At 33.5% G+C, this 23,903-nt stretch overlaps 1 protein-coding gene across 6 annotated transcripts in view; it reads left to right on the top strand.

The window, feature by feature from the left end:
- LOC101891528 (NPC intracellular cholesterol transporter 1) overlaps positions 1–23,903 on the top strand; it is a 32,505-nt gene that overhangs the window by 4,446 nt on the left and 4,156 nt on the right. For 3 of the 6 annotated variants that reach the window (XM_005183392.4, XM_005183394.4, XM_020036706.2), the window contains exons 2-10: positions 12,296–12,466; positions 12,535–12,691; positions 12,801–12,877; positions 13,484–13,705; positions 13,778–13,970; positions 15,150–15,278; positions 17,098–17,723; positions 17,783–19,172; positions 22,746–23,618. In XM_005183392.4, coding sequence (XP_005183449.1) covers positions 12,296–12,466; positions 12,535–12,691; positions 12,801–12,877; positions 13,484–13,705; positions 13,778–13,970; positions 15,150–15,278; positions 17,098–17,723; positions 17,783–19,172; positions 22,746–23,618 — 3,838 coding nt within the window. The remainder of the gene's footprint in view (positions 1–12,295; positions 12,467–12,534; positions 12,692–12,800; positions 12,878–13,483; positions 13,706–13,777; positions 13,971–15,149; positions 15,279–17,097; positions 17,724–17,782; positions 19,173–22,745; positions 23,619–23,903) is intronic. The other 3 variants (XM_020036705.2, XM_020036707.2, XM_005183393.4) reach the window with 2 other exon arrangements.

The raw sequence follows: 23,903 nt of genomic DNA, 5'->3' as shown, positions 1-23,903 counted from the left end.
GTATCCGGAGATTTTTGTGACCATTGTGCGCTGGAAATGATGTAAGGAACCTCATTCTGTAACCATTCTAGGGTGGCGCGTGCTGAGTGCGGTGGTGCTGAGTCCTGTTGGAATGCCCAAAGTCTGCGGCCAAAATGTTTGCGTGCCCAAGGCTTTAATACACCCTCCAGAATAATACGAGCGGACAGCGACCATCAGCTGTTATGGCGGCCCACACCATCACCATGGCCGGCGCTTGAGTTCTGTTGGCCAACCGAAGATGCACATTTTCAGCTGACCTCTTTAGAAGTAAACACGATCATTTTGTTTGTTTACAAACTGCTGGGCAAATGATGTTTTCTCCTCGGATGTTTAGCTCTTTCAGTCTATTTTCTTTCTGTTGCGGTGTTAGATCTTGTACTTTTTGGAATTTCAATCGCTTTACCCCGAGCTCATTTTTCAATATTTGCCGAATGGAATATTGCGATATGTTCAGTTCACGAGCAAAGTTTCGTCCACTTCCTTGACGTGGGGCTAAGCTACCAATATCACGGTAACGAGCTATGGTACGAGACACAAAAGATTTATTCACATTTAAATGCTGGAGTGTTCTAACGATAGCCAATTGTGGTTTTCCAGCTACAGAAATGAATATTCTTTTTCGGTGACCTTATTGAACTGTTCCTGGTTATATACGAGCTACGTCCCAATGTACCCGTGTTCAATACGACAGAGACCATCGATGCAGACATTTTTATATCCTCCAGCATAGTGGGGTAGGAAGGAGATTAAAATGTTAACAATATTATCCAACGGAAAGGCTAGGTCCACGTCTTCGTATATCCCCATAAAACTCTACCTCCCTATATTCGGTATTTTGATGTTCTTGCTACATCCTTCACCGGCATTTTTTCAAGTCTAGCAATAGTCCCCATAGTTCAAGTTTCTTATTTGAATATGTTTATGACAAAACTTGCGTATACATGGTTACGTCTTCGTACAGACCCCAATATTACGGTAACTCCCTATATTCAGTATTTTTATCTTTTTTAACAGTATTTTTCAATTTTTTTTTTCAATGCAAATTTCCAAGTCCCTTCCAAATGATAGAGGGTATTCAAAGTTCTGCCCCTGCTAGTTTGGCGCATTTGGACTCCTTTAACAAAACAAAAACGCCTCATCGTAAAATAGAAATAGAAAACTCGTGCCCCGATTTGTATATTTTATCAGATTGCATGGAACAATTAGTCAGAACAATTAAAAAGAACTAGTCGATTTCCGGAATTTTTGTGAATTCTTTGCAAGGGCAAACGATCAATAATTCTATATTTTTAATGACTAAATATTTATGATATTTTCCCGATGTATGTATGTATGTATGTATTTGCAGACTTTATCGGAAATGCTAACGATGAACCATTCATAATTCTTGAACAGGTGTGCGTCTAACAGGTGTCCGTTCATTTTTTGATGAAATACATTTTAACCCATTATCAGATATAATCATATCGTTTTCAACTCGCAACTTGATTACTCATACGCACTTTGGAATTGTCTCGTCATCAAAGGGCGACATGAGGTTTTGTAGAAGAGTTTGCTCGTTGTTTATTTACAAATTCGCATACATTGGCAATATATATACTAATCCAAAGAAAATTATGTCGAGTCTACGACGTTTTCTGATAAGAAATTGAACAAAGAATTGGAAAAATCTCAACTCATGCTGGGTAATAATAGAATAATACGAAGTTGGTGTGAACAACCAACTGTTACTTACACACATACCTTCCATATAACTGGTTCATGGAAAAATTGACACCTAATAGTAACAACTTGGTAAGTTATTTCAGATATGGTTGTATGCTCCTCAATGTACACAGTTCGAAATTAGATACACTCAGGTTTCTTTAGAAGGTGAATCATCATTTTTGTTATGAAGAAATACACAAACATACAGCCAACAATTACTGGTTATTGAATGTGTATTAATTTTAAAATAGAACTTCAATGAACTAGCTTTGTTTATTCTGGTATCGTAGGAATTCCATGATAAGGGGTGGTGTCAAAGGACTGCAAAACGAGAAGGGAACACAAGTCGAGAAGTGGGCAAATTTCCATTTCTTGGCAAATTTTTAAACCAGAGGTGTGAATTTTAAAATTTTCAATTAACACCCCATTCATTACGGCCCGAAAACGCATTTACATATAGGTACTTGTTTACTCTTTTTTGCTCTGGTTTTTAATATTTTTATAGGCAAACAAATAATTATTCATAATGAATAGAAACGTTCTGTTGTCCGTTTTGACGACTGGGGTATAAAACCACACAATCATTCAAATTCTTTATATTGTTCTTAACCATTTAACATAAAAGTACGTCAAACATCATTGAAATAAAAAGTGTTGTGACGCTTAGAGAATGATAATGTTGGGGAAAAATTGAATCATTTTGTTCATTTATTTGTTGTTTTTTATTTATTTTACTTTGCAAATAACGCTGAATTATAATTCAGTGGCATATCTAGCTCAAAAAAATGACTTTAATCGGAAGTTTTACATAAACGTAAATATATAATTTTTGTTACAATTGTGTACATAGCGACTCTAGAATTTTAATGAAACATGTAAGAGTGTTAATTATCATTTATAAACGGACATAAAGCCTTAAATTGGAAATAGTTCCTAAATACACAAATGTGAAGTTTACGCAAAGAGGACTTAACGTATCCCTCGCCTCATAATTTTTAACAGCGACGATAGATGATGGTGGAAGATAGGGAACTTCCAAAAGTTTCTAAATAGAAAGGAAGAAAGGATTCTCGGACTATAGTCTTTTGAAACCTTAGGTTAGACACCATGGTTGAAGAATACAGGTACATGCATCAACGATTGGGATCATTGATATGTCCAAAATTTTGAAATGTTTAATAAGTAGATTTGTATATGTTTCCCTATACAACGCCAATCAGGTTGTCATAATATGCTTTTTTAACAACTTTTTTACAAATTTAAATAAATTTCCACTTACAAATTTCAATTTCAAAATTAGTTTACAGTTCATTGTCCCAGCAGCTGTGTCGATGCGACTACCTGTATTCTACTACCATGGTTCTTACGCAGCATCGGATACTTCATATTTTCGCTCATTTTGTATATAAGAATTTATACTTAGTTTAAATAACTGTTCTGAATATTATCAATTCTTAAGAAATACAACATTCATAGACTTATTAGACTTTGTCATATTTTAAAATAAGAACTCTCCATAATACAAATTGCATGCCCATCTCAATTTTCGCCATTTTGCTGTCGAAACAGAACATAAATTTAAAGGTTATGAAAATACACACGACAATCTCCAATTTAAAGAAAAAAAATGTTGTTCGCTATCGAGTAGAATTTTTCATCTGCATTTTGACTTCTTAATTAAATGAAATTGAATTAAATGGAAGTTCAATTGTATGAAAAGAAATAAAAACGGTATTGCCCAGTATCACATGAGGTCGGGGTGCTACTGGTGCAGACAAAAAAGAAAAAAAATAATCACTCAAATGACTGACGTTCACGAATCTCTGCTGGTAGCATAAAGTGCCCATATATGACGGCTATCTCCTCATTTGTACGGTACAAAGAATATAACGATAAATGTGCCGTACAAGGAATATTAAAGGTTCATGACCACAGCAAAATACTATTGCATACTGTTATTCGATATACATAACATGGAGTGCTTGAAAATTTCTTTACATTTTCATTGCATGCTGACTAAAACAATTGATTTTTTTTGGTTTTTCTCAAAATTTTCAAATCGTTTTTAAATATGTATTTTCGCTTGTTGGGCAATATAGAAATACATATCCAAGTACTCCATTGATTCTGTTTATTTGCATTCGATTTCAATTTATTTTTCCTTTCAACAAACCAGCAGGCAATGAAATCTCAATGATTTTATTTTTCGCTTTGCTTTGCTTTTGTGTTGGTGTGTGTGTGTGTGTATACGTATATGCGCAGCGTTGAATTCCTTGCGAAAACACATAAACATCGTCATCAATTTGCCACTGAAGGGCAATATTGCAATTTGGATTGTGTAAACATGTCTGGTCCCAACACCACTTATAGATCAATAATATGTATTTAAAATAATTGCTTAAAATTCCCCTCGACTCCATATTCAATTAAATATATTAAAAGTAATAAAGCGGAGGAGTTCAAAGGTGGTGTACGCATGAATTTCATTAATTTGTCATTCGTGGAGCTACAGCGCCATGCAATATCTCAAGCTGGAGAGCGTTAATTGATTTCTCATCAGCAGTAGAGAAGAGTAGCCAATTTATTTTCGATTCTGTATCAAAACCTAACCTTTCAGACGTCATTGCGAATTGAGTGAGGGTAAATTAAATTACCGTTATGTTATATTATTTTTTACTTTTTCCCATTCCTAATGATCGAAGTTACGACCTCCCAACTATGTTTAAGATCGGCGTTGAATTTCATCAAAAAAATTTCATCATATAGTATTTTTATACCCTCCACCTTGGAAAGGAGGTTATATTAACTTTGTCATTCCGTTTGTAACATCCCTAAATATTCATCGTAGACCCCATAAAGTATATATATTTATAATCAGCATAAAATTCTAAGTCGATTTAACGATGTTCGTCTGCCTGTCTGTTGAAATCACGATACAGCCCACATTCTTTGACGTAGACCTTCAAAATATGGCAGAACAATATGTATTGTGTCTAGGATGGTTGCTATTGAAAATGAGATATATCGGTCCACGTTTTGGTATAGCCGCCATATAACAGTACCTTCTGATATTCAGTATTTTGATGATTTTCGCCACATTTTTTTGGAAGATTTGATAGATGACATTCCTTGAAGTATAAAATTGCTTAGGGGTATCCGTTTTTGGTATGGCCCCATATAACGGCCTCACTCACTTTATGGTTTTTTGATAAGTTGAACTGCATTATGCAAACGGTCTTACTGGTATATGAAGTTTAAAGTGAAACACGCTTGAATTCAGATACTTTTATATAAAAATGTCTCTTTTACCCCAAGGGAAGGGTATTGAAAGTTCGGCCCGGCCGAACTTAATGCTTTTTACTTGTTTTTTAATACAATTTTTTATGAAAAAAAAAAAAAAAAAAACACAAGAGGTACATTCGTGAATTTATCTGGGTTATGTTACAATTATTTTTAATTTAACTATATATCAATGCAAAGAAATCATTGAAGGCGATTACACCCAAGTTGGGAGATAAAATATAAATTCTAATTGTAAACAAAGAAACGTTTCGAATCGAATAAAAAATTAAAATTCTATCCATTTCACTGTAGAAAAAAGGATTTCAGTTTGTTTCTAAAAGTGTAGTAGTAGACGTGAGAAATTCCAAACCCAATACACTCCCAACATACCAAATTGACTTGAGAATAATATTTTAATAAGCTTTCAAACATAAGCCTTAAGCTTGAGAAAATCTTGAGAATGTATTGAGAAATGCTTGTTTAACAATTATAGAATAATCGAAAGGGAACCCTTATTCATAAGCTTATTCTTGTAATTGCAGAATAAGCTTACGAAAGTAATATTATATCAAGCTTATTTTTTCAATGGTATAAAATATTTATTTTTTAATTTTTTTAATTATTTTACACATTTCATTCATTGATCGCCATCCTAGCTGTCGCTGCCTCCTGTTGCATTGATACCTAGATGCTTTCTTTCCCCTTATTTGAGCTTCCGCATCTCCTCCACTTATTCTTCACTTCTGTTGAATTCCTGCAACTTTTTGACGCCTCCATTCTGAAATGAGATTGAAATAATTTATACTACAGATTCCCAGATTTATTATTCATCATTACCTTAGAGTTTCGTTCGGAAATGGGTCCTAAATTCGCGTGATTTTGATTTTAACCAAAGAAAATAATTTTTTGTTGACAATTTTCACAAAAAAAATCAAAACAAATTTGTCAACAAAGGACAGATTTGAGAAAAGTTTGTGCAAAAAAGTGTTTCTCAAGCATTGTTGAAAAATTCTTATGATAAACTATTTTCATAATATTATTCTCAAGCTGTATTGTATTTTTGGTATGTTGGGCTCGAACTTGATTGAAGTACGAACAAGGGAAACATCGACATCGAGTTGTTATTTTTATGTATTTTAGGATTAGGGTTTTTAGAATATTTTCAATAGACAATCAGGATACTTATCATTGAGTTTTGACAATATATCTCATTAATGGACCATCACATCTAAAATTATACTATATTTTAAATGAATAGCGTCCGCGTCCATTAAGATACTCATTTCGGTTGAGAGTCAGGTATGAACAAGCGAAATATATTGTGAATAAAACATTCCCATAGAGGCTCAGCTATAGTATCTATATAATATTATATTTTATAATTTTAGTACGTCAAGGGCTTAAATACATATCTATTCACTTGGAAACTTAACCAACTTTGTAAATGCACTATTATACTGTTTAGAGTGGTCGTGATGTCATTCATCACTTCCACGTCAATATTACCGCAGTTTAATGGGAGAATTGTACATAAATGATTACTAATAATAATAAATGTTCTTTTGTATACCTACGTTTAATATATTTCAGCCGATAAGATTTGTTCATTTGTATTTCATGGTCAATATTACAAATTAATTGTGGCGTTGCATGTAGTCACATATGGTTGTATGTTTAAATGATTTTTCATTTGGAATTTTTCAGATATTATTATTTTAATATATTCAATTTCGTTTTATCTATTTCATGTTTACAATTCGAACAGAGCTCCCTGGAGATCAGTGGCTTTATTATGGCAAATTTGTGGTATTTTTATCTTCTCCGGTGTCCCTGTTAAATGCTTCCGAACTTATTCATTTTTCAATTTGATAATATTGCTTGCAGCAGTGTTGCCACCCAGCTAATGTTGAGTTTTGAGGAATTTATTACTACATAAATTTGCTGTACTGCCTATTTATTCATTAGTTCACAATGACCACTTTATTGTCCATTGTGCAGCAATCCTTATATTGCATTATTTACTGTCTTAAATACATTATACGTCTATCTCTACGGAGGCCACTTAATAAAAAAGCAAAACAAAATCTCGATATGTCCGCCTTTAATTAGTCATTCATGCGATTTATACGCGATGCGACGTTGTATTTCCATGAGTACGTTCGTTGTATATAAACTCATACATGGCTATGTGTTGGCAAAATGTTTTTTTTTTTATTTTATTTATCTACATATGTACTTACAGGCATGCATACATGAAAGTGTACACAAAAACAACTCAGATGTTATTTACACCGAATGTTACAAATTTCAACTATATGCCGGCCCTGTTTTTAAGCTAAAAAGATATGGGTTTTCTTTTTTAATGATGGATTGTTTTCGTTGCGATCTTTTGATAGTTTTGTAATAATTCCATTATCATCCACCCTTAAAATGACTATGTTTTTCTACAAGTTTGTAGTAATCATCGCTTTTGGGTAGTTTTCCGTATAATAAATTTTATAAAAACAACACGTTTGTTCCATAAAAACATGATATCAAAAAAATCGTTTTTTTATGATTGTTTTTATTCTCTCCTAGCTATGTATTTTCATCATTCTTTCTTCTGTAACATGCATCTGATTGCAATAATCGTGATAACGACTAATGCCCGTGTCAATGACATACTGTAATAAATTTTGAGAAAGTTAAATCCCCGAACCTGTTTAAAGGAATATTAACAACAAAAATTACAGTTAAAATGAATAATATAATTATTATAAATTTATGTATTTATATTTTTGTGCAACAGTCAGATGTAGGACTGCAAACCCGTTCTGAATCGCACCGAACCGTTTTTTCTGTAAATGAACCGAATAGTGAACCAAACCGTTACCTAAAAAACTCTTGAACCTAACCATCAGCCGAAAGCGAGGTGGTTCGGGTCGAGGTACGTTTATTGTACGGTGGTTTTACAATAAAAACTATTTCTTAAAGTGACTTTCGCAATACGCATATTATAACTACTTTACAATGAAATTTAATAGATGTGATGCGATGGCTTCTGATCAAGTCGAAGTGAAACATCCGATCTGTTCTTCAACATTCGAATGAATTCTTTGAGTGCACACAAGGAACACATTGGTCAAGTAAGGGGTTTTTTAGGGTTTTATTTAAATGAAGAAAATGTCCAGTATATAGCGATAAAATGATTTGTAACTGTCCATTTGAGATGATAATTTGAACCTATTGATATTGGTTTTTGTTTCCGAGTCGGGTGTAGCTCCCAACTGTGTAATAGAAGATATTTGTTTGGTTAAATTCTCTCAAAATATTGCGTAATCCCCAAATGTCATGTCCTGGGTTTCATCCTCCATTGGTGAGAGGTCTCAAATGGATAGTCTATATTTGTAGTTTTCCGTCTGTGGGTGTAGCCTTCGGGTTTTGCTGAATTTTAATATTTATACCCTACAACACTATGTGTTGGGGGTATTATAAGTTTGATTGGGCCAGAATTTATGTAACACCTCGAAATATTGGTTTCCCATATAGGAAAGTATATATGGATCTTCCTAGCTCGCCGAGCTGAGTCGATCTAGCTATGTATGTCCGTCCGTCCGTCTGTCCGTCTGTCCATGTTAATTTGTAATCACTCTACAGGTCGCAATTATTGCCCGATCTTCACGAAATTTAGAATGTAGGTGGGGTTAAGGTCAGAATAGAACCCTATTTCTTTTGGAGATGATCGCATAATATTTAGTTGATTTAGTTGAAATGGACCAAAAACTAAAAAAATTCCTGATTTTGCAGTTGCTCTACAGGTCGCAATTATAGACCAATCGACGCGGAATTTCGCATGTAGCTAGAGTTTAGGGCTTGGAAGAAGCCTACCAATATGGGTGGTCATCGGATAAAGTAAAATGGAACATATATTTTGTTTTGAAAAAATTTAAAATTTTTCATTAAACCGCGAATATTTTAAATCCCGGCGAAATCACAAAGCCATAACAATTATACTTCTGATCTTTACATTGATATTAACATCAATCAAATCGGATATATAGCAAAATATGTGCGATATATATGTCTATCAAAGAAGATATGCTTAAAAGATATCTTATATGTCGAGAACGGCTGAACTGATTTCGACAGTTCTCATTAATTCTGAATGGCCTCTTGACAGGAAAGAAAAAACGTCTAAAAAAATCGCATAAAAATATCTCTCTAAAGCTGAAAATATTGATTTTGTAAAATTTTCTCATATTTTTTCAATTTTGTCATATTTTTGGCATATTTTCATTTTGAATTAAACATTTGGTAATATTTCTACAGCTAACAAAACTAAGTAGTTAGGATATCAGGATATCATACACAGATCGCATTTATGGCCCGATCCCTATGAAATTTTGCATGGGGTAAGATGAGGGTCAGAATAGAAGCCTACTCTTTTTGGAGATAATCGCCATATATTTAGGGGTTGAAATGGACAAAAAAAAAAATACTGCAAAATTGTCAGCAAGTCGTAATTATTGCCCGATCCTCACGCGCATTTGAATGGAGGTTACCGGACATTGCAAAAGCCAAATAGTTTTGGATGGCCATCCAAAAATATTCAATGTGTGAAATAGTTTGCCAACTTTTGTAGACAAAATACAAAAACATCCATTCCAGTGTCTTTTTGGAGAATTCACAAATACAGGAAAGACGCACTTCTGACTATTTCGATAAGGCTGATTTCGTTGAAGAATATAGTCAAATGTCTGTGTCTCATATAGATGCGTTTTAGTCAAAAACCAATAATAAATGTTAATCTTTTGCCACTTCTGAGATATTATAGGTCTTTGGGAAATATTGGTTTCAGATCTAGGAAGACCATTTACGTGCAACATCTACCAATAAATTGGAAATGAGCAAATTAGTTTAACTTGCTATTATTCGAAAATTAGAGAACGAAACCTGATGGGTTTCTTTTATTATTTTTCACAATATCTTGTGGAATTCTTTCGAGTATCTGGCCTATATAAACTGTATCATTTATTATAGTGTTGTAGGGTATTCAACGGTCGGCCCCGCTCGACTGTAGCCTTTGCTTACTTGTTTTAATTTTAAGTCTGTTATTTCTTGAATCTTCAAAATTTATTAAAATATTTGTTAATTAGGGCTTGAGCTTTTTATATTTCGCTGGATAATAAATAAATGAAATGTAATGAAGCTATAAATCTTATATATTTTTTTTCTGCCAATTTCACATTTATGTATCCCTAAATTAGAGAGTTTTCAATTGTCTTTCTTAATATGATACAGATTTAAATTATCATAGTTATATTAAGAAATATGAATTAAGTTTTTTATTTCTGTTTTATTGCTAAATAAGAAACAAATATGATTACCATTCCGCAAGCATTGCCATTAAGCGTTCGATTCTACTAAACTTCGAGAACTTTGAACTATGTGTTAAAGTACAACAGAAATTTGCTCAGGTCATATGACCGACCTATTGAACTTGGCCCCAAGAAATGTTAGTATTTGCTTCGTTTCAAAGAAAAAATCTCTCATTGAGGAAACCATTCACTAAAAAAGTAAATATTGCTTTTGCAAAACTGTCATGACAATATGGTTATTTTGGCGATTTAAGGTCACTTAGGTACGCATGTGAATCAGTACATATGTGCACATGCTGAATTTTATGTCGATTTTATTGTGAACATTTACCTTATCATCGTTTTTAATACCGTGTACTATGGACGTGATTTCAAGTCGGGCTATTGAACGGCAGTTATTGTAAATCCACCTTTGTGTGACAGGGTGTTGTTGTAATTAACGCTTTAAAACGCACATATCATTATTATTGGCATGGATCATCCAATCCAGTGGAGGAAATTAAAGTATGACTAAATCGTACGAGCTTTCGAGATTAGAACTAAATTACAATCATTACCTTCACCAGTATGCATGCAAATTCATTATTGTTTTTGTATGGACGATTAGCATTTGTTTGTGGTTCATTTCACTTGACCAACCAGCTCAACAACAATTTTGGTGTGATTATATACACATCTGTGTTTTAAAGTTAAAGTACATATGCTACAATTCCATATTAGGGCGATGGTATTATGCTAGAAAGCCTCATTGAAATACTTGATGTATTAAGCTATGTTGGGTTTCAGGACATAACTCGAGGATGTTCCGTGTCGATTGATATACCCATTGATGAGACGTTTTAACCACAAATAATAAAAAATCTCTTATCGAAGAAGCTGGCAAAAGATGAAACTTAAAGACCTGTTGTAGGGTATCAAAGGCCATCTGTTCGTTTTTCTCGAGAAGAAGAACAAGATCCCTTCTATCTCTTATCATAATGACTTTCCACTGTAGTATCACATATCGGACCTCAAGATGGGATAACAGTGTTCCTAACTATTGTAGACTATTTGAAGATAAAGAATGTCCTATTATATGCAACAAGAGACATGTACTATTTGACAGGTGGGAGATATGAATTCTAACGTTCTTTCGCCTAAGCAGTCGGAATTTATACATGTCGTTGAAACAAAAAATAACGCAAACGGTACATGTTTGCCAAAACCATTATCTGGCTAAACAGATCGCCCTGCTAACCGCGCGACCTTTCTCTCTCTCTATAAACCACTCCTTTTTATACCTTCCACCATACTGGGGAGGATATATTAACTTTGGCATTCCGTTTGTAACTCCTCGAAATGGGTACTGTAACCTATGAAGGAAATTTGTCTATGCGAGTCCACGTCTTCGCAGGGACATTATTAATCGGAATTCTTTTGCATTTGACGGAATTGTTTCAAATTTTGTGTTTGAAATTCGGAATCGATACTACGCCTATGACAAAAAATTACTTATTATGACAAAAAATTATTTATCGTTTGAGAGGTATTTTCGACGGCATTTTTTTTTTGAAAATTTTCAATTTCCTTCTAAATGTAGTTTCCAGTTGCCGACTACCGTGTAGCTGCGCATCCTTAAACCGTTATGCTAGTAAAGGAAACCTCAAAAGGAAGTCAAGTTGTGACGCGTATTTGATACCCTTCATGTTTTGACACATATGCAATATATTTTAAAACATGATCATTATCAAATATGTCACAACTCGAACTCTTTTCGGGCTTTTCTATTCTAGCATAATGATTTTAAATACAAAAAATCAGATAAATCTGAACATTTTGTTCACCTATTTACACTTAGAAATTGTTAATTATTGATCCCTCATATATATCAAATATTAACCACACACTAATAATTTCTTTATCGGCTGTTTCGCATTTTCTTTTTTCAGAATTGTGTCTGGTATGGAGTCTGCGATGTTGATGCATTTGACCATAGCAAGTATTGTGCATACAACGGCACGGCTAAACCCATTTCTGACGAGGGTCGCAATCTCTTGAAAGAAAGATGCTCCCACCTGCTAGACAATGGCGCATCCGATTTCTGTTGTGATAATAAACAGGTATTATTTACACAACTACCCATGTCGCTCAGATAATATGAATTGCAAATATGTTTATCCGCTTTTAGGTGGAGATTTTGAATAAGAATATAAAATTAGCTGCAAATTTTCTGGATCGTTGTCCATCATGTATGGCAAATTTGGTTAAGCATTTATGCGAATTTACATGTTCGCCTAAGCAGTCGGAATTTATACATGTCGTTGAAACAAAAAATAACGCAGACGGTAAGTTTATTTTCATGTCTGTTGAAGAGGATATTGCTTGGTCAAGAATTGATTTCGAAATTTGATTATTTAATCGTTTTCTTTTCCGTTTCTGTCACATCCTCAATAGGTAAACCATACGTCAACAACATCGATTTACATATAACGGCCAATTACACAAATAGCACATACAAATCTTGTTCTCAGGTAAGATATATAAAAATAGTTTGAATTAAATATTAAAAAGTGTCTGGAAATTTGCATAAGAAACAAAAAAAATGTTAGTGAAGAAATATCATTGGCATAACAGTACAAGAAAATAGTGTTTGTTTTTAGCCAGGTTTTGAGTTCAAAGCACCGCCGTGATTACTGTTTTAACTCTCATTCCAAAAAAGTGCTTCTACGAAATAACTCTGAGGTTAAAGTTGTAAACTTATAATCTTAAATAAAAGCAAAATTACATACATATTCACACATAGTCGTTCCTACTCATTGGTTGCCAAAGTTCATACGTTTGTAATTTTTATGTTAGCTTCTATTATTATTAGTTTATGTTATTCGCCTTGTTTTTAAATAAAGTTCAAATTCCGTTATTTCACTAAACATTAAATTATTAGAAAATCTGTTATATGGATATTTACATGATGACGTCATTCTTATAATGCAAATAAAATTCTTGACTTATAATATGTGTACCTTCCGCTTAAATGGTGCGAGCTTTTTATAATGATAAAACACTAACATAAAATTAATTATCTTTCTTCTCTTAAATATTATTCGACTGATCAATATTTTTAACGTAATTGTTTATAGGTATCTGTGCCATCAACGGGCCAACTTGCCATGGACATTGTTTGTGGCGATCACACAGCTTCACGTTGCAGTGCTACTAAATGGTTCACATATATGGGTGACGTCAACAATATATATGTACCTTTTCAAATTACATATGTCCAGCATCAAAACAGTTCGTCAGTGATTGACGGCTACCGTCCATTGGATCCACCAACAGTTCCTTGCAGTAGTCCATTAAACGTATGTGCTTTATTCATATACATTGAAGTGGTACTAAAAGTTTACGTTTTCGTATCTGGTTGTTTTTTTTAGGATAAGACTCCGGCATGTTCCTGTACCGATTGCGAAGCATCCTGTCCTATACCACCACCAGAACCACCAGCACCTCAGCCATTCATGATTGGTGGAGTTGATGCTTTTACCGTGATAATGATAGCTGTATTCGTTGTGGGAAGTTTGTTGTTCCTAATGGGAGTGTGTTTGTTCCCCTCCAAAAATACGGACGGTATGTCATGAAAATATATCTTCATTCTATTCTTCGCCCATTTATTTATTCTCAATATAAAATTATTTTTACTTCGGCCATAATTTTGCACCAAAAATGAACCTAGTTTCCAGGTCCCTACCAATAAATTGTTTTTGGTATTTCTCAATGTTAGCACAGATTCTTAATTTCTTGCATACTGGATGTTATAAAACAGCGTTCAAGACCTACCTTATATATTGATTTTTTAGTTCTTATTAAACAAAATTGCAAAATGCAATCGCTGCATGAATAGCAATTAGAAACTTATATCAACAACACAATTTCTTATAAATAAGCCACAGCATCCTTAATGCATGCTAGGATTGATTTTATCATTTGGATAAATAAAATGAATTGCCAAAGTAAACTGTACTGGTTACCAGTTACATTGTCAGACTATCCAAAAAGTTATAAAACCTGATAAAAAGTTCCAGTAGTTACAATTCCTGTTTTTGTTATAATTACTTTGTAGAGGATGAAAAAAATCAATTTTTTTAAAAAGTAAATAAAAAATATTTTTTTCTTCAAACACAATCTATTATTAAATAATAATTCAAATTACATTCCTACAAACTTTTTTAAAATAACTTGGTAAAATTATGTTAAAAATTCGTGTTATTAATGCTAAAAAGATTTAATACAGAATCATTTGTATATTTTTACTTAGCCGAGCAGTCTGAAACAAATATCAGTTACAATAATAATTGAATTAATGACTATTGCTGACGTTGCAGATAATATATAAGTTGGACTCGAATCGCCAAAAATTTTAAACATTGGAGATGTTCCGTAATAAATTTGTTTACATGCACTTTAGGTTTTATATAAATCTCAATTTTTCAAATAAGATTCGATTAGATATTCATTGTCGTAAATATTTCATTACATTTACGATACACATGTTTTAACGTTTCACCACATACTTCTTCATGGGCCTAAGCTGAAGATTTTTGGTAATTATTATAAAGACAGGTTTTATTAGCACAAAACAACGTTCGCCTCATTTAATGTAATTCCAAACAGCCGCAGATAAATCTATTAACATTTTTGTTTTAATGTTGTTTTTTTCTTTTTATTGCTGTTTAAATTGTAAAAATGACTGTTTATGATGATGATGTTGTTGTTGTTGTATTATGATTGGCAAAATCTTCAATTCAGTTTTGATAGGTGAAGGTTTGGTGGATAACCGTTATAGTACGTCCTTTGGCAGGCGTTACACTGGTGGTCACACGGTCAACAATGATTTAGCTCCAGAGGAGGATTCACCCCTGCAATCGAAAATATCCAGTACGTCTTTGGTTTGATATTTTGAACAGAAACTAACACATAAAAACACACACTTTGTTTATTGTATTCGGTGGCACATCTTAGCATAATTTGATTCTTTATGTGAATATTCGAAATTCTATGTATTTTTTTTTTATATGAAAACTATTTGCAAACAAATTCCTATATCAACATCATCTCATTTTGGAATATCATTTCGACCGAGTGGTTTCTCATTTTGGATCACATGCACACACACCAAACTATATGTACAACATACACACATCTAAACTCTGTAGAACCTCGTCTGCTTTGCCTGTCTATTGTTGTTACTTTTATGTCCATGTTACAATGTTGTTGGCACAACGGTAGCTTTCAAAAAAAAAAAAATATATATATTTAATATATATATATATATATATATATATATATATATATATATATATATATATTTCTCTCAGAAAATGAAAAAACAAACAAAATTAAGTAAGAATATATATATATATATTCTATATATTCTTACTTAATTTTGTTTGTTTTTAAGTACATTTTCTGAGAGAAATTTCCTATTAACAAATGTAGTTTTTTATACTTGTATTTTTTATACTTTGTACTTTGGCTAAACAATAAAAAGGGATTTTTTATAAAGTCTTATAGTTTTTAGAATGTTTACTTTTATTTACTAATCATGTTGACGCTTAGTTAATAATGGGCCAACTAATGTAAAACACATCTTTGGAGTAAAATATATTTCTATTTTTTCAGGTTTCTATAGATAAAAACAAAAAAAATCAGATATTTACATATATATCTTGTTTTCATAAATGTTACTTGTTTTGTTTTAGACCTAATGCTTTGTATTAAATAATTTTTCAATTTAAAGTAGAATTTGCAGAATGTTTATTTTTCATTCTTTAAACTTCTAATACCATGGATAAACTTACGTGGAACACTTCTTTGGGTCTAACATACAATATCTTGTAGTCCTGATTTAAAAAGCAATTTTTATCGTTTCCTTTTGAACTTGTTCGTATTTGATTAGCGCTTTTCTGACAAGTTTATTTGTATTTATATAAAAACCAAAACACAAAATGGAATGGTTCTATTTCCATTACCGCGTTCTCTACATCAAACAAAAAGACTTGCATTCTGTAAATAGGAAGGTATTAATGGTACTATGTTAGAGTATGATAACATTTCTTTATTTGCTGAGGTTTCTGTAGGTAAAATAGAAGAATCGGGGACGATTCTATAAACTATTTTGATTAGTGATTTAAAAAAAAACTAAAATTCAATTTTCACCATGCTTGCATTCGAAATATGAAGGACAATTTAAAGAATATCAATAAATGCTCACCTCTATTAGTAACACGTACACTTAAGATGTATGTTTAGTTCTGCAATCTGATTTTATAAAAAATGCAATGTATATTTTTCATTGGTCATGCGTTTCGCCAAAAAAGTACAGTATATCTTGAAATAAGTGTTATTTTTATTTTTTTCTTATATTTTACTCTGATGCTAAAGGCTTTCTTTTCTAACAATCGCTTTGTATACCTGTTGCCTATCCTCATGTCTGTATAAATGAAACTGTGATATTGTCCGTTTTTCATGTGAAGTGATTGTCTTTGATCAGCAGGTTTTCTAAACCTTAAACATATTTTATAATATGTTGACTTCTTCCTCCGCCAGAAAGAATGATGCCTTTCAATAAATGTATTGCTTTCATCAAAATTGTTGTTAGTTGTTGTTGTTTGAAGTCTTGAGTACATCCCTAGAAGATAATGAATGGCATTGCCAATATTGTAATTTTATGTTGTATTCTTATTTCTTTACACAGCTGATGGCAATGAAGTTGATGGGCCTCATCATGATGGCATTGATGTCGTAATCGAATCCGATTCTGGCTACTTTGAACACTTGGGTGCTAAAACTGAAAAATGCCTTGAGGAATTCTTCACGGCTTGGGGCAAATTGTTTGCCACATATCCATGGCTAACTTTGCTGGGAGGTTTGGTGGTTGTCGCTGCCCTAGGTAGTGGCATAAAGTTTCTACATGTCACAACAGATCCCGTGGAATTGTGGGCATCACCTCAGTCCCGATCTCGCGTTGAACGAGAATTCTTCGACTCAAATTTCCAACCCTTCTATAGGTTGGAACAGATTATTATCAAGGCCGTGGATTTGCCAGATATTGTGCACAACACCTCAAATGGACCCCTTCAATTCGGCCCAGTCTTTGATAAACAATTCTTAATAGATGTCTACAATTTACAAGAGGATATCAAAAATTTGGGCAAGGACATAGAAAATGCCACAATGCTGAAGGATATATGTTATGCTCCTTTAGTGACTGGTGAGTCGGTTCCAGTAGAAACATCCAATTGTGTGGTCCAATCGATTTGGGGTTATTTCAAAGACGATTTAGAACGCTTAGATGACGAAGATGAAGATAATGGTTTCATGGTAATCGATTTTTTTTATTTTTGAAATACTAAATTAACTAATGGTTTTCTTTTATACAGGTCACCTACTTGGACGAACTGTACCAGTGCATAAGTAATCCATATTTATGCTTGGCGCCTTACGGCGGCATTGTAGATCCAGCCATTGCTCTCGGAGGATTCCTTAAGACTGGGGAACAACTTGGTCCTGAAACCAAATACGAACGAGCGAATGCATTGATATTGACCTTCTTGGTTAGAAATCATCATGATAAAGAAAAACTGGGACCCACATTAGAATGGGAAGAACGTTATGTGAATTATATGCTTAATTATACAAAAAATCGCATGAGCAAACACATGGACATAGCCTTTACTTCTGAGAGGTCTATAGAGGATGAACTGAATCGCGGATCGCAATCGGATGTCCTAACCATTTTGGTGTCATACTTAATAATGTTCGCTTATATAGCCATCTCATTGGGACACGTACAGGAGATAGGACGTGCATTTATTGACAGCAAGATAACATTAGGTGTTGGTGGCGTCATAATTGTGTTGGCCTCCGTCGTGTCCTCGGTCGGTATCTTTGGTTATATTGGTGTTCCGGCCACGTTGATCATTGTGGAAGTAATACCATTCTTGGTGTTGGCTGTTGGTGTTGACAATATTTTTATTTTGGTGCAAACCTATCAACGTGACGGTCGCAAACCCGATGAGACTCACGAAGAGCATATTGGCCGAATACTTGGTCGTGTGGGACCTTCCATGCTCCTGACTTCGGTCAGCGAAAGTTGCTGCTTCTTTTTGGGAGGACTTTCTGATATGCCGGCCGTAAAGGCATTCGCAATGTACGCGGGAATGGCTCTTTTCTTTGACTTTCTTCTGCAAATTACTTGTTTCGTAAGTCTATTGACTTTGGATACCAAACGTCAAGCGGAGAATCGTTTAGATGTTTGCTGTTTTATACGTGGCAAGAAGACTGATGCTGCTCCCATAACTGAAGGCCTACTCTACAAGTTCTTTAAGAGTGTGTACGTTCCATTCCTGATGAAGAAAACTGTTCGTGTTATCGTCATGATCGTATTCTTCGGTTGGCTTTGTTCCAGTATAGCCATAGCACCACGCATTGAAATTGGATTGAATCAAGAGCTTTCCATGCCTGAAGATAGTTTTGTGCTACATTATTTCCAATCGTTAAACAAGTACCTGAGCATTGGACCTCCAGTTTATTTTGTGTTAAAATCTGGACTTAACTTTTCAACCACTTTTGACCAGAATTTAGTATGCTCGGGTCAGTTCTGCAACGATGACAGCGTTATAACGCAGATTTATTTGTCGAGTAAACGTTCGAACGTGACGTATATTGCTAGGCCTGCATCAAGTTGGATTGATGACTACTTCGATTGGAGTCAAGCATCATCATGTTGTAAATACCATCCTGAAACTGGTGATTTTTGTCCACATCAAGGTAAGTTGATTAATATACATTATATTATGAGGATGAAATTTATATATTAGGCTAGGAAATGTCCGCTACTTTGTATGCGGAAATATGAATGTATATTAAGTGGATCTGGGACGTGAAAATTATTAAATAAAAGACCACCATTTCAAGATATAAATTGAGTCTCTAATTTCAATACACATCGAAAATAGTTGCTTTGCATATGTTAAATTCATACGTATACACAAAATGGTACTTTTCTGTCTAATAAATTTCAAAAATGGGTGCATATTTTTTTAGCTTTGTATTCTGCTTCATTTATAAAATATTACTTAATTGCATATATTTCGCAGTGATCTTTTTACCGAATTTCATACCTCTTTTCCTACTCTATATATTTCCCAACAACGTTTACAAAATTCGGCACCATTTAGTACAGTTCTTAAACTTTCCAAAACCATATACTCATGTCAACCATATTTCCACGAATTGATTCTCATACTAAGTTTCATTTTAGTATTTATGGTATACGTATTGTTCGAATTTAAAAAACTCTAGTTTGTCTATCCTACATAAGATCAAAAACTATCAATCCAAATTTCATATTTCTAGCCCTATTCCTTCTCCAAATACTAAAGTTAGTACTATTTTGTACTTTTCGCACTATTTAGCACGTACATCCAACTCCTCCGCCAAGTATCAACCAAAACGCACAAAAGTTCATACTAGACTTCCAACTCAATCCCTTACCCAAAAACCAAATTGAGGACTTTTTAGTATGTACTACCAAAACCACTTCCAAAATTCAACCCTAAACAGTAATAGTAATGCCAAATTTTAGATTTCAAGCGGTATCTATTCACGCAATAACAAATTTAGTACCATTCAGTACCTTTCGTGCACATTAGTACAAATTTCCAAAACTACCTCCATATCTCAATCCTACACTCCGACAGTAATCTTATTTCCAAATTTCAACGGGTATCATATTTAGTACCATTCAATATTTCAAGATTCTAGCTTCAGCCGTTTCGTTTGGGCGGCGATAAATCATTAAGTCAGCCAGTCAATTACTTGACTCTTTTATTAATTAAGATATAAAATATCTATGATGTTTAAAAATCCATCGTTTTATAAACGGATTTACAGGTTAGGTAAGTTGATGGATGTTTAACGTTCTGTTTTACCTAGAGATAAATCGTGACACCATATCCATTTTTTCCGCCAAATCTTTGAAGTTACTCCGCGATAGAACTTAACTAGTTTGTCAATGAAGTAGCAAAGTGGAAGCGTAAAACCAGGGGCCTAATTACGGCATCCGAATCGTATCGACATGAATTATGACTTGAATTAATTGTTGGTATTATTGCATTAGATCGTAATTTAGTATTGAATTTATCGATTTTGTTACATTTGGCAATGTCAAATTTACCATCTTTAAGAATAAACAAAACATGTTATTTATTTGGTGAAAAAGTGAAATTTTGCAAAAATGGATGAGGAATTGTGTTTTTTTATGTCATCGTCGGATTCAGAAGATGATTTCAATGTAAACATCTTAGGAAAACAAATCCGTGATAAAAGCAATTCTTTATCTTTGCAAGAAAATATGTAAGTACACTCTTTTAATAAACCACAACCGCTGTTATAGTTTTTCTTCACATTGAAGGTTTAAACAATGCTTTCGTGTTTCAAAAGGAAGCTTTTAAATATATTTTGTCAGAACTGCACTTTACTGACCATATGTCAATAGCTGTACTACCTACTCTACACTATCACTTGTGCTTAGCGGCAGCTTCCAGCACTGTATCGGGAACGACTTTTTGGTTGGTTTGAGCCAAAGTTCTTTGTGCAGAATCGCAGACCGACTTTTAAAATAAATGGAGAAGAAGTTGTGTCACAAAAAAATAACATTTCGATTGGAAGAGTCGGCAAAATGAAAAGAAGCTTTTGTGTCAAATCATAGTAATTATTCAATTATTTAATACAGATTTTAAAAATGAGGATAAATATTGAATAAATGAAAACAACTTGTGGCATGCAAATTTGACAGGAAGCGGACATAGCCTCAGGGCTGTTTTTCTTTAGTTTTACGAAGCTGTTCTACCTCCTTATTGTACCATGGGTGGAGCTATATCTTGGATGAGTCAAAGGACACCAATTGTGTTAACTTCAACAACTGAAGCACAAATTATGGCTGCAAGTTAAGCCACAAAAGAATTCATATGGCTCAAAAGACTTCCCAAGGATGTAAACAATTATTATTGTACTCCAATGATAAGAATTGACAATACTGCGGAAATTCGCCTATGAAAAGGTCACAGAAGGTATAATGTCAACATGTTAAGTTTCATCTGAAAATCACTTGCAGATCTAATGACCAAACCCCTACCGAAGCCTCGATTGCAATGCCTATGTAACCGTTTAAATATCAATTAATTAAACAAGGGAAAGTGTTGAAATATGTGTTTAATAAAATAATATCTACTGTACACCCCATAGTGGACATTATAGTACATTACATAGTACTCTTGATATTTATGTAAATGTGTTCTGAAAATATTTCTTCATTTTTCATGACGTATTCAATGAAAATATTCCAATCTAATAACAATTGCGGAATGCTGAAAAATCTTGTGTAATTTTAAATATCAACATTTCGTATTAGATTTTCCTTACGTACCTTTCTATACTATTTTCACCCTGATCAGATTCAAAAACAATGTCGGTAACAACCCCAAGTTCATAACATTAACTTGATAATGGAAATCTTTATTGGTATTTGAGGCTAACAATATTCTCTGAATTCATCAAAATCATTTTATTTATCGGAAATATACACCATACGGAGGCTCAACAGTTTCTTTATTGAATTGAAAATGGCCTAATAAAACGCAAACAATTTGTTCCTATTTTCAAAGTATTATTTTCCGCGATGCTCGTGATCAGTTTTTTGATACGAAATATAAAAAAACTAAGTTATTCCGGGGTACACTTAAAATCGAATGTCAGGCAATTGGAAGCAAAAAAACTGTGAATCTGTATAGATTACATAAGCAATCAAAAATGTTACTTCAAAATATCAACGTCATTTAAAGAATAAAGTTTGGAAATTTTTAAAATAGAGAAAAGAAACCGAAAAAAAACATTAAGAAACTCGTTTGGCTCAACCCATCTTTACCCAAATGTTTTACATTAGTATAGCCATAGCTTTCATTCAAATTCATTTTTAATGAAAAAATTCTCCATTTGATCAAAAAATATTAAATTTACATAAAATTCAATCAAATGCGCGAATTATAAAGCTGTCAAATCTGTAACAATATTGCCCATATACCCGTTGTATTATGTGTAGATATTAAAATTGTAAGTACCTCCATAGATTAATTTTTTTGAGTCTTACTCCCCGACGCCCGAAATTGTAGCGAAACGTTCAAAAGTTGAAAATTGTTCGGCTTCACTTGACTTTTGAGTTTGGTCTAGTAAGCAACTTTTTTTTTACCAGATGGAGGGGTTTTAAATGTTTAACAAAAAACCATTAAAATTATTTGTTTTTATTATTTAAATTCGTTGCTAATGTACGTGTTCTTTTTTTAGATTATTCCTGCGAAAGCTGTGTAATCAATCGCAACAGCTTGCACCGCCCGGATGAAAAAGATTTTGGTAAATATTTACCATTCTTTTTACAAGACAATCCTGATGATAATTGCGCCAAAGCTGGTCACGCTGTGTATGCAGCCGGCGTACGTTATAATACCATGCCTGACACTAATCAAACTAACGTCGATGCTTCCTATTTTATGGCTTATCATACCATTTTGAGAACTTCAGCTGATTACTATGGTGCTTTGCGCTCAGCTCGTAAAATATCGGCTAACATTACGCACATGATTCAAGGACGTCTAATGTCCCAAGGGGTGCCGTTGGAGGAGGCCTTGCAAGTAGAAGTATTTCCATATTCAGTTTTCTACGTATTTTACGAACAATATCTGACAATGTGGCCCGACACGCTACAAAGCATGGGCATATCCGTGTTGGCCATATTCATTGTGACCTTCCTTTTGATGGGTTTCGATATACACTCGTCGCTTGTAGTTGTTATTACAATAACCATGATCGTCATCAATTTAGGAGGAAATATGTACTATTGGAACATCTCCCTAAACGCTGTTTCGCTGGTTAACCTGGTCATGGCAGTTGGCATCTCCGTGGAATTTTGCTCACATTTAGTCCACAGCTTTTCGATATCGACAGAAGGCACCCGGGAGAAACGTGCAGCCGATTGCCTTACGAAAATGGGAAGCTCCATTTTCTCTGGTATTACACTAACGAAATTTGGAGGCATCCTAGTGTTGGCTTTTGCCAAGTCTCAAATCTTCCAGGTGTTCTACTTCCGAATGTACTTGGGAATTGTTTTAATTGGTGCTGCTCATGGCTTAATATTTTTGCCAGTATTGCTAAGTTATATTGGTAAGTAAATGCAAATGCTATTTTATTACGTGCACTACTGAAAGCATTCTTCTCATGATTTATACAACTACTTGCATTGTCTTGTCGTCGCAGTCGTTTTATTAAACCCAATACTAATGTGTAGCGTGTAAAGTTGTGCGAGTTTTTCAAGCCTTCATAGAAGAAATCAAGGAAAACTTGCTAAGACTAACATTTAAAATGTCCATAGGAAAATCCTTAGCTTTAATTGTTTTGTTACTATTCTAACAGTTTTGTAAATATCACAATCAATCATTTGAATTATTC

The sequence above is a fragment of the Musca domestica genome, unplaced genomic scaffold, assembly GCF_030504385.1.
Source record: "Musca domestica strain aabys unplaced genomic scaffold, Musca_domestica.polishedcontigs.V.1.1 5, whole genome shotgun sequence".
NCBI lineage: Eukaryota > Metazoa > Arthropoda > Insecta > Diptera > Muscidae > Musca > Musca domestica.
The sequence above is the reverse complement of the archived record's forward strand: the minus strand, read 5'-3'. Positions and strand labels throughout refer to the sequence as shown.